At 45.0% G+C, this 12,079-nt stretch overlaps 1 protein-coding gene across 1 annotated transcript in view; it reads right to left on the bottom strand.

Annotated features, from left to right (window-relative positions):
- Positions 1-12,079, bottom strand: part of abch1 (ATP-binding cassette, sub-family H, member 1) — an 88,169-nt gene that overhangs the window by 35,070 nt on the left and 41,020 nt on the right. The window contains exons 7-12 of the mRNA XM_072507123.1: positions 11,475-11,549; positions 11,223-11,385; positions 6,434-6,530; positions 5,815-5,983; positions 4,764-4,864; positions 514-584 (exon numbers count right to left, since the gene is read on the bottom strand). Coding sequence (XP_072363224.1) covers positions 514-584; positions 4,764-4,864; positions 5,815-5,983; positions 6,434-6,530; positions 11,223-11,385; positions 11,475-11,549 — 676 coding nt within the window. The remainder of the gene's footprint in view (positions 1-513; positions 585-4,763; positions 4,865-5,814; positions 5,984-6,433; positions 6,531-11,222; positions 11,386-11,474; positions 11,550-12,079) is intronic.

Genomic DNA, 12,079 nt, shown 5'->3' with positions numbered 1-12,079 from the left:
GAGCACGGGAACAGATCAGTGCACAAGTGGCGAAGAAGGTAACAAGCCTGGTGCCATGCAGTACCGAGCCAAATTGACCAGGTAAGTTAATTTTTATGAAATAAATAAAAAATGATGCATGGCGCATTCTAAAAATGTCCAATTTTCAGACAGTGTATCTGTGCTGCAAATAGCTCGAAGGACAGCACTCTGCAAGACAAGGAGGAAGATCTCCAGGAACTACCACAGCCAGTATGGGGGTTGAACTCGTGTTGTTAGCACCATTTGGCATCACACTCTAGCCAGCTGAGCTAACTGACCCATGCAGAGCAACAACAGAACTGCAAAATGTTATCTCGTCTCATCCCAGACTGGGAAACAGCAGCAAGCTTCTTGATGATTTCCCTCCAGTTGGATCCTTGCTGTTCCACTTGTATGTGGAGGATAAGCAAAAGAGGATAAAAATAAGCTTTAGGTTTCTAGCCAAGTCAAACATTCTCTTTTGCAACAGTGGGAAGGTTTTAACAAACTTACTCGTCATATCGAGCCAGACGTGGACTGAACCCCCATCAACTATGCTTTCATTCACTATCTTCTCATATATCCTAAAAGGAAACCAGAGACACCCATTACTACAGAAAGGCCAAGACAGAAGCAGTGTTTAATGTACTTGCAGTGGTCCCTTTGATCATTCTAGGCCACTTATCAGTTGTGGTACTGGACTAGTAATCCTGGGACCAGCACTTAATGAACTGGAGATATATATTCAATTCCCACTACAATGACTGGTTAATTTAAATTTGGCTAATTAAATACAGATGGAATGGTTACAATCACTGTAAAGACCAATAACCTTAACACATATATTTGAACTCCAGTGATTGAATAAAAAGTCACACAAGAATTAAAGTTTTAAGACTTTTTACTGTAATAAACCAACGAAAAGCAATATGGTCTAATCACCATTCCAAAGGTAAATTACAATCTAAAACTGTAGGAAAGAACCCCCAAAACTATAGGAAAGATCCCCCATCTAACTTTGAAAAATGACTAAAACTTCCACTCACGGAATAACAGAGAGAGGAACTTGAGCCCACACTCGCTGAATCAGCGGCAAGGGAGGACCATTTCATGAGAACCGTGGAATGCAATTCCCTGGGGGGTAGAGGGATTCTTGGGCACTACCTTGGCACTGCCCCCTGGCACAGGTTGGCACTGCCATGTGCAAGGGCAGTGCCAAGGGCAAACCCTAGTGGGAGCCCCATGGGGGCAAATGCGACAGCAGGGGTGGGTATGCTGCCAAGAATTGCCATGGGGGGTGGGGGGTGTTGCCGGCGATGAATATCTTTCAAAAAATAAATTTAGAGTACCCAATTATTATTTTTTTCCAATTAAGGGGCAATTTAGCATGGCCAATCCACCTAACCGGCACATCTTTGGGTTGTGGGGGTGAAACCCACGCAGACATGGGGAGAATGTGCAAACTCCACACGGGCAGTAACCCAGGGCAGGGTCCTCAGCGCCGCAGTCCCAGTGCTAACCACTGCACCACATGCCGCCCTACCGGCGATGAATATCAGGGGAGGGGGTTTGCTGGTGATGAATGTCGGTGGGGGGGGGGGGGGGGGGTGCCCACAGTATCTCCATGATGTAGGTTGGAGGCAGTTCGGCTGCAGCGCTGTGAGTGGAGCCATTTAAAGATGGCGCCCCGATCTCTTTGGAGCATGTCACCGGCTCTTTGAGGCCCCACCCCACCAGAATGATGGCATAAACCACGGCCACTCAATTTTTTTGTTAAAGAGGCTCAAGGTTCCGTGAGAAATCTGATCTGTGCAACTGGTGATTCCGTGCCAGTGTTCTGTCTCAGCCTGACACTTTGCCATATTCTGGTAGGTTATGTCCAGAATCACAGAATGGTTACAGCACAGAAGGAGGCCATTCAGCTCTACTTTATACCTTACTCTGACTCTTAAGTGGACTCTTCAATCTCCAGAACTCAGTACAAAGCTATCCTCACATCTCAATGTTTTGCTTCCTTTTCCAGCCAGGTAACATGTTATTCCAGAACAGACTTCCACAATGAGGGTTATCCTGAAGATTCCTCCCTCTAGCCAAAGCTAGACTTATCCTCCAGCCTCATTTAAAACCTCAAGAACTTGATCTTTTCAATCCAAGCACAAACTCCTACCCACATTCTACTGGGTGAACAATAAAGACTGACTACTTTTTTCCTTTTACTCTCTCACTGTACCTACCTCTCTTCCTCTCAGATCTTGCAGGTCAACCTGTCTTTGAGGCTCAGGGATATCTTAAGAAAACCCTGTAAACCAACAACAATGGATTTCAATGGCCTGCTCTCTTCTCAAGGCCCAGTTCCATGACAATAAATCACATGGATCTTGAATCCAGGGAAAAATACTGATTAACTATTTGTTAAACGCCCAACTTCATTCTATCGAGGAATTAAATAGACAGTTTTAATTATAAATGTTCTAAAAATCTGTTATTCCTTATACTTCCGTACGGCTTGGAGACTAACAGTCTGTCCACCATCAGTACAGCTGCCCTTGTCATTGTTTTCAGGTGTGGAATTCTCTCATCTCATCTCTCAACTTAGACCCTCTTTTATTTGATCTTTAACAACCAAGCCATTAAAGCCTGTTGTCAGAGTTCAGAACATGTCACATGACCCCTTCATTTCTCCATTTTACCTTAAGTTAAAGAGACAGTCCCAAAGCATAACTATCTTACAAACTTCATATTTGTAACAAAATAAATATCTAGTTTCAGAATCGGTGACCATGAAACTATCAGATTGTTATAAAGATCCACCTGGTTCACTAATGCCCTTTAGGGGAGGAAATCCGCCATCCTTGCCCGATTCTAGACCCACTGCCACTTGGTTAACTCTTAACTGCCCCTCAAATAGTTTCAGGAGCTACTCAGTTGTATTTAACAAGACACCTCACCACAACCTTTCAAAGGGCAATTAGAGAGGGGTAATAAATACTGGCCTTGCCAGCAATGCCATCATCCCATAAATGAATTTATAATAATAACCTTTATTGTCATAAGTAGGCTTACATTAACATTGCAATGAAGTTACTGTGAAAAGCCCCTAGTCACCACACTCCGGCGCCTGTTCGGGTACACCGAGGGAGAATTCAGAATGTCCAAATTACCTTTTTTTTTTTATAAATGTTTTATTGAAAATTTTTTCCCAAACAACAATTTTTCCCCTCTTACAAAGCAAACGCAACAATAACAATACAGAAATTTTAAACAATACACAAGTAACAAAACCCCTTTATCTTTGACCTAAACTAAACCCCCCCCCGGGTTGCTGCTGCTGGTCATCTGTCTTCCCTCGAACGTTCCCCTAGGTAGTCGAGAAATGGCTGCCACCGCCTGGTGAACCCTTGAGCCGATCCTCTCAGGGCAAACTTTATCTGCTCCAGTTTAATGAACCCCGCCATATCATTTACCCAGGCCTCCAGTCCGGGGGGTTTCGCCTCCTTCCACATGAGTAGGATCCTGCGCCGGGCTACTAGGGACGCAAAGGCCACAACGTCGGCCTCTTTCGCCTCCTGCACTCCCGGCTCTTCCGCAACTCCAAATAGAGCTAACCCCCAGCCTGGTTTGACCCGGGCCTTCACCACCTGCGAAATCACTCCCGTCACTCCCTTCCAATACCCTTCCAGTGCCGGGCATGCCCAAAACATATGTGCGTGGTTTGCCGGGCTCCCGCCACACCTCCCACATTTGTCCTCCACTCCAAAGAACCTGCTCAATCTTGCTCCCGTTATGTGTGCTCTATGTAGCACCTTAAATTGAATCAGGCTAAGCCTGGCGCATGAGGAAGAGGAATTTACCCTGCTTAGGGCATCAGCCCACATACCCTCCTCTATCTCCTCCCCTAGTTCTTCTTCCCACTTTCCTTTTAGTTCACCCACCGACTCCTCCCCCTCTTCCCTCATCTCTCGGTAAATCTCTGACACCTTGCCCTCTCCGACCCACACCCCTGAAAGCACCCTGTCCTGTATCCCCTGTGTCGGGAGCAACGGAAATTCCCTCACCTGTTGTCTAGTAAATGCCCTCACCTGCATATATCTCAAGAAATTTCCCCGGGGCAACTTATACTTTTCCTCCAATGCTCCCAAGCTCGCAAAAGTCCCATCTATAAATAAATCTCCCACCCTCCTAATTCCCAACTGGAACCAGCTCTGAAATCCTCCATCCATTCTTCCTGGGGCGAACCTATGGTTGTTCCTGATTGGGGACCCCACCAGGGCTCCCCGCACCCCTCTCTGTCACCTCCACTGTCCCCAGATATTCAATGTTGCCGCCACCACCGGGTTCGTGGTAAACTTTTTAGGTGAGATCGGTAGCGGCGCCGTCACCAGCGCCTCTAAACTCGTCCCTTTACAGGACTTTCTCTCCAGTCTTTCCCACGCCGCTCCCTCACCCTCCATCATCCATTTACGTATCATTGCCACATTGGCGGCCCAATAGTAATCGCCCAAGTTCGGTAGTGCCAATCCTCCTCTGAATGTCCAAATTATCTAACAGCACAAGGGACTTGTGGGAGGAAACCGGAGCTCCCGGAGGAAACCCACGCAGACATGGGGAGAACGTGCAGATTCCGCACAGACAGTGACCCAAGCCGGGAATCGATCCTGGGTCCCTGGTGCTGTGAAGCAACAGTGCTAACTACTGTGCTGCCATAAAAAGGCCTTACAGTGAAGTTTCTCAAAATAAACCAACCTTTCTGGATTGCAGTTTACCTTAAAAGAAAATCTTGTGTGAAGTTTGCTCCAAAGCCTATTACACCCCAATATTTACCATCTATTACTCCCTTAATGGCATCAGACTGGTTCAAGTGAATCTGTAAGATACAACAGCCAAACAATAATGCACAAGAAAGCATGAACTTTATGGTGATCAATAAAAGACCTGGGCTGTTGACATAAATGGAGCAGTAAAACTCCATTTTGAAATAAAATCAAATTGTTGAATGTGTAACATGTTTTCTCCAGGGAATTAAGTTGTTTTTTTCAGACAAACATCAAAGTTAAAGGGCTGGGTTCTCCGCTGACACGATTCTCCGTTGCGCCAGAAGTGCACCCACGCCCATGGATTTCCCGATGGCGTGGGGCTGCCCGCGATGGGAAACCCCATTGGCCAGCTGGCAGGACGGAGAATCCCGCTGCCGGTGAGGGCGCACCACACCAGAAAACCGGTGCGGTGGGATGGAGAATCCCGCTGCCGGTGAGGGCGCACCACACCAGAAAACTGGTGCGGTGGGATGGAGAATCCTGCCCAAAGTAGTTCAGAAACTGATTTTCACAGGGGCCTGCTCCCCACATGGGGCAACAATTAATGGGGATATAGATCAGAAAATCAGACATTGAATTCACAACACTCCTGCTTCTTCTAGTAGGAGTGGATCCAGGCAAACTTCATCAAGCAAAATTCTCCACACGATATTTACCATGCAATTTCACCACGCAAAATTCATATGCATGCACCTGCACACATACATAGACATGTGTAAATGCACACACAGGCACATACACATGCACACACACAAAACATGTTTACCCAGAGAGTGGTGAGAATGTGGAACTCACTACCACAGCAAGTGGTTGAGGTGAACAGTATTCATGCTGGTTAAACTGGATAGACATATTAGAGAAAGAGGAATAGAAGGAGATGCTGATAGGGTGAGATGAAGAGGGATGGGTAGGGTTTGAATGGAACATGACCACCAGCAGAGCCTAGTTAGACTGAATGGTCTGTTTGTGTTGTGTAGTCTCAACGTTACATGGAAATGACCTGGGTAATTGTGTTGCTGTCAAAATGCGACAAGAAAGTCTGGCTCATAGCAGGTTGCCCTGTATCATTGTTCACCACGGCAACAGGCAGATTCTCTGGAGGTCCTCCAATGCAAAGACAGAGGAGAGAGATCTGAATCACTGGCAGCAAGAACTGGAAACCAAGAAACCTGTGGGACACAGAAGATGATACTCAGCAAAAATCAATGACTGAATTGAACTGTAGCCTTCCAAATACTTGACAATTCTGAATGCAGGATATTTGGATACGATGATTGGTTGGTATACTGAACACTATCTAAAGATTTTAAAAATGTTATACAGAATATGTAACAAGCCCAGATGTTGAAGTTATAATACTCTACACCAAATTACACCTTAAATATAATCAGGTTGATTTATTGCTCCCTTCCCCTCATTACATGAATTTCATTAAATGAACCTTTTATACAGTATATACATCGCAAATAACCTCTCCCTGTTGAAATTTCAAATGTAGACAAACATAACATAAGCTTGAAATGGCTGCTACATCATTCATTAATGATGTCATTAATTATGGTATAGAGGCATTAGCTTGTCCCCCTAAGGGCTGATTGAAAAATAAATGCAGAACCTACCCAGGCATCCTCCTGATTCTAGTGAACGTTTTAATCATTAAAGCTACAATATTTCTCCATTTAGGGAGCATGCTTTTCATCCACAGTTTGCAGTCCACTAGAAATGAACAGATTGAAAAAAAGAGTCAGACACCAAACTTCACACAAATCTTTTGAGAGCGATTTAGAAATGAGATATTAAATTTGGGGCAAATCCTACAACGATAATGACCTTTCTGCTAAAGAGTTAGGGACTTTTGAGGGGGCGGCATGTGGTGCAGTGGTTAGCACTGGGACTGCGGCGCTGAGGACCCGGATTTGAATCCCGACCCTAGGTCACTGTCCGTGTGGAGTTTGCACATTCTCCCTGTGTCGACATGGGTTTCACCCCCACAACCCAAAGATGTGCAGGTTAGGTGGATTGGCCACGTTAAATTGCTACTTAATTGGGGAAAAAAAATTAATTGTGTACTCTTAAATTTATATTTAAAAAAAGAGTTTGGGACTGTTGCAACAGTGGGTAATATATCACTGTTAGAGAGAAGAGATCTTTCTGACTTTAATTTGAAAAATAGCCTTTTGCAGTAGAGACTGACAGCCACAATACAGAACCCAAAGACGCTAACTAAAAGGTTTTAGCTTCATTCTGGGTCTGTGCTGATCTCAGTCTCAAAGACGCTAACTGTGAATTCTACTTGAAAAGGACATTGGACTCAGATAACTTGGTGAGATGAAACTCAGCAAATAGATCAAAGGCTGCAAGAATGTACAGGGCAAAGAATAGTATTTTTGCTCGTACTAGGTTCTCAAAAATCAGATTGTTTAAACTTTTCAGAGTTGTTTTCGGAGTTTCTACATTCAGGAGTTTGTTTTTTTCTTATCTTCACTTCAACCAGAAAATCCTATTTAATTTAAACATGACTCTGGAACTATTTACGCAATGTTTCAAAACAGTTAAGGGTTGAAATAAAAGAAAGACATTCATTCCCTATTCCCAATGACCAAATCGCAGCTGACATTTACAAATGAAGTTTGACCGCGCGGTGTTTAATGTATCCTTGTGTTAACTTACTATTTTACACTCAGCAGGCAATGAGACAGAGAAGGAATCAGCTCCACTGTAAATGTTTGTGTAAACTATTTATTAACTGTTTGTAGACTCTAGCTTTGATCAGTAAATCCTCCAGAGAGCTTTGATTTTCTTTTTTTTTTAAATAAAACATTTTATTGAGGTATTTGTGATTTTGTAACAATAATAGAATAAAACAGTGTACATACAAATATAAACAAAGTGCAAAGGCCATCTTCCTCCCTCACAGGTCCCACCTTTCTTACACACTAATCTAAGCTAACCCCCCGCCCCCTTCTCTGCTGACAGTTAATTTTCTCTAAAGAAGTCGATGAATGGTTGCCACCTCTGGACGAACATTGACATTGACCCTCTCAAGGCGAACTTAATTTTCTCCAGACAGAGAAAGCTAGCCATGTCAACGAGCCAGGTCTCTGACTTTGGGGGCTTTGAGTCCCTCCAAGCTAATAGTATCCGTCTCCAGGCTACCAGGGAGGCAAAGGCCAGAATGTCTGCCTCTTTCTCCTCCTGGATTCCCGGATCCTCCGACATTCCAAAAATCACCACCTCTGGACTCGGTGCCACCCTTGTTTTTTACACCATGGACATGACATCCACAAACCCCTCAGAATCCCCTGAGCTTCGGGCATGCCCAGAACATATGGACATGGTTCGCTGGTCCTCCCGCACACCGTGCAGACCGGTCTTCTATCCAAAAGAACGTGCTCATCCGGGGCCAGTCATGTGTGCCCGATGAACGACCGTAAATTGTATCAGGCTGAGCCTGACGCATGATGTGGATGCGTTGACTCTACTCAACGCATCCATCCAGAGACCATCCTCTATCTGTCCTCCTAACTCCTCTTCCCATTTGTGTTTCAACTCCTCGGTCTCCGTTTCCTCTGACCCTATGAGTTCTTTATAGATGTCCAAAACCCTCCCCCACTCCCACCCATACTCTGGAAACTACCCTGTCCTGTATCCCCTTTGGTGGTAGGAGCGGGAAGGTTGAGACCTGCCTGTGTAGGAAGTCCCGCGCCTGCAGGTACCTAAACTCATTCCCTCCCATCAATTCAAATTTCTCCTCCAACTCCATCAGGCTGGGAAAGCTCCCCCTCTATGAACAGATCTCCCATCCCATCCGCCACCACCACGGGGCTGGTGGAGTAGCATGCCAGCGGGACAGACAAGGCGCCATTACCAATGCCCCGAAACTCATGCCTTACATGATGCCGCCTCTACTCGCTCCCACACCGACCACCCTCCCACCACCCACTTCCTAATCATGGCTATATTTGCCGGTCAATAGTAATTGTTGAAGTTCAGCAGCGCCAACCCGCCCCCCCCCCCCCCCCCCCCCCCCCCCGCCGCCCGGCTACACTCCAGCATCCCCTTTGTTACTCGCGAGGTCTTGCCTGCCCATACAAAGCCAGAGATCACCTTGTTTACCCCGTTTTTAAAAAGCCCGTGGAATAAAGATGGGGAGACACTGAAAAACAAACAGGAATCTCGGGAGGACTGTCATTTTCACTGTCTGTACCCTCCCAGCCAGTGATAGCAGGAGCATGTCCCACCTTCGGACGTCTTCCTTCATTTGGTCCAACAGTCGGGTCAAATTTAGCTTATGTAGCCATTCCCATTCCCGTGCCACCTAGATACCTAAAGCTTCCCCCTACCACTCTAAGTGGCAATTCTTCCAGTCGCCTCTCCTGCCCCCTTGCCTGGATCGCGAACATCTCACTTTTCCCCATGTTCAATTTTTAACCCGAGAACCGGCCAAATTCCCTCAGAATCCTCATAATTTCTCCCACCCCCTCCAGTGGGTCAGAAACATATAGGAACAGGTCATCTGCGTATAGCGAGACTCCGCGTTCCACCCCGCCCCGAACCAGCCCCTTGAGGCTCTCAATGCAATTGCCAGCGGCTCTTATGGCTAGCGCAAACAGCAGTGGGGAGAGGGAACATCCCTGCCTCGTCCCCTGGTGCAGCCTAAAATAGCCTGATGTCAACCTGTTCGTCCGTACTCTTGTTTCTTGGCGACTAGAACTAGATGCAATATTCCAGGTGTGTTGTGATCATTGCTCTAAGGTTCAATGATAATCTGGTCTGTCTGGTATTCCTGGTTTTGGGTGTGTTGTTCAACACTCCCGACAACTTTGCTGATTTATTCGACTGAAAGTTCCAAGTTTCTTTCAACATAATTCTGATTGATTTCAACCTCATTCTTGGAGCAAGTGGCATCCATTTTTCCATCTCTCTGCTTGCCCGATTTAAATTTCACTTGTCAACCTTCTTTACCTTTTTGTTTTCCATTCTCTGTGATCAGAGACATTAGATTCATCTGCAAATTTGAGAAATTTGCATTTTTTCTGAACTTAAGTCATTGTTGTCAATTAGAATCAGAAATTCTCCCAATATTGACCCCAAGAGACCACCGGTTCCTCCTGTCATTGTTTTTTTTTTATATTTAATTTTAGAGTACCCAATTCATTTTTTCTAATTAAGAGGCAATTTAACGTGGCCAATCCACCTACCCTGCACATCTTTGGGTTGTAGGGGCGAAACCCACGCAAACACGGGGAGAATGTGCAAACTCCACACGGACAGTGACCCAGAGCCGGGATCGAACCTGGGACCTCGGCGTCGTGAGGCTGCAGTGCTACCCATTGCATCACCGTGCTGCCCGCCCTCCTGCCATTGTGGCAGCATTCTTCAAAACAGTACATACCTGTTGTTTAACAAACGCCTTTGGGCTCTCTAAAGTTTAAAAAAATTAATTTAGAATACCCAATTCATTTTTTTTCCCAATTAAAGGGCAATTTAGCGTGGCTAATCCAACTAACCTGCACATCTTTGAGTTGTGGGGACAAAACCCACACAGACACGAGAAGAATGTGCAAACTCCACACGGACAGTGATCCGGAGCCGGGATTCGAACCCGGGCCCTCAGCGCCATAGGTGGCAATGCTAACCACTGCATCACGTGCCGCCCTTGGGGCTAAGGTTCATCAGGCAGGACTGTCGAAAGTCAGGTTCACTGCTGTTCAGTCATTTACGGATGTACAAACAATCCTCAAATTTACTCCGGAAAGTCACTCCATTAAAAAATGAAATGGAAGTTAGATTAATGGGCTCGTAATGGTCTATTTGGCCATTCAATTTTGAATACCTACATCCTATTGCTTTCAATCTATTGCCTCCCCTAATGACTGTCTCACAATGATTTACAAACCATCTTTTTCACCTTTCAGTAGTCTGAGGTAAACACAATCCAGCACCCGGGATAGGTCTGAAACACTCAGCTTGTGTGAAACCCTATCATTTATATCGAAGTTTTGAATTTTGCCTTTGAACATTTCTTTAAAGTAAGGCACATTGCTTATATCGTGTCCCATTTGGAATACAGTGGAACAGCATATAAATTGGGAGAGAAGGATGAAAAGAATGAGAAATCCACTGAAGAAAAAGAGACAGGCACATAGAGGTTAAATCACCACCAGTTAGCTCTCCCCCTCAAAGGGGAAATTCAGCCGATGGTTATCTGGGACTGTGGCAACTTTACCTTTATGAGAGATTATGACAGATTGTGAGGAAGAGAATGAAAGAGCGTGAGAATTGATGAAGGAGTGTGAGAGTGATAGAGAGATAGAGATAGGAGGAAGATAAGGAAAGAAAGAAAGGATGAGAAATGGAGTATGAGAAAAGGCCACAGTGAGCAGCAAACAGAGTTTCATATCTCACTTCTGAATTCAGGCTTATTTTGCACACCCTCCTGAAGAATTATTGGAATTTCCTCATCTTTTTCCGGGAGGTTCCTGTTCCTCCTCTCACAGACAACAGAGGTGACTTTTACAGATAATTGATCTGAAGCATGACACAGTTTTAGGAACACCTTCTCCAAGGTCTGGAATAAATAATAGCAAACATAAAAAATAAATCAAAGTGTTAATGTGCAATTCGCATAATGCAATGAAATGAACCATAATGACTTACTGATACATTGTGGGATCTTATCAACTCATCAGGTGCAGCCTCTGCAAGTAGATTACCATCCCTCATTAACCCAACCTGAGGGATAGAAGGAATATTTCAGTAAATGATACAAATGCAGAATTTATTTGAGGTATTTCAGGATTAGAAAGCTGGAGTGTACCTGAGGCAATCCACAGGGAGGTAGGGTCAAAAGAAACCCTGAACCCTGTATTCTCTGTACATGGATTCCCTGTCATCAGAATATCATTGTTTGAAGATATGCCAAAGAGAGGAGAAACCCCTTATCCAGGGGGATCAAAGGCAGGGAAGAACAGGATATGAAGGAAAACCAGAAACACTCCAACATCTTTTAGTAACAGCTTTGTAACAAAGCTCACAGAACTCTGGAAATAATTTACACTGCTTGGTTAGAGAACATGAGTGGCACATGGATTCAACATTTCAAAACCACCAGCAAAAGTGGAGTAAATGAAATGAACAAGGAAGATGTTTGTAGTCATCTCAGCCAATCATCTCAGTCCCAGGACATCACTGCAGGAGTTCCTCAGAGGAATGACCTCAACCCAACCATCTTCAGCTGCTTCATCAATGACCTTCTCTCCATT

The sequence above is a fragment of the Scyliorhinus torazame genome, chromosome 1 (genome assembly GCF_047496885.1).
Source record: "Scyliorhinus torazame isolate Kashiwa2021f chromosome 1, sScyTor2.1, whole genome shotgun sequence".
Classification (NCBI taxonomy): Eukaryota; Metazoa; Chordata; class Chondrichthyes; order Carcharhiniformes; family Scyliorhinidae; genus Scyliorhinus; species Scyliorhinus torazame.
Note: the sequence above shows the minus strand (reverse complement) of the source record. Positions and strands in the feature narration are given on the sequence as shown.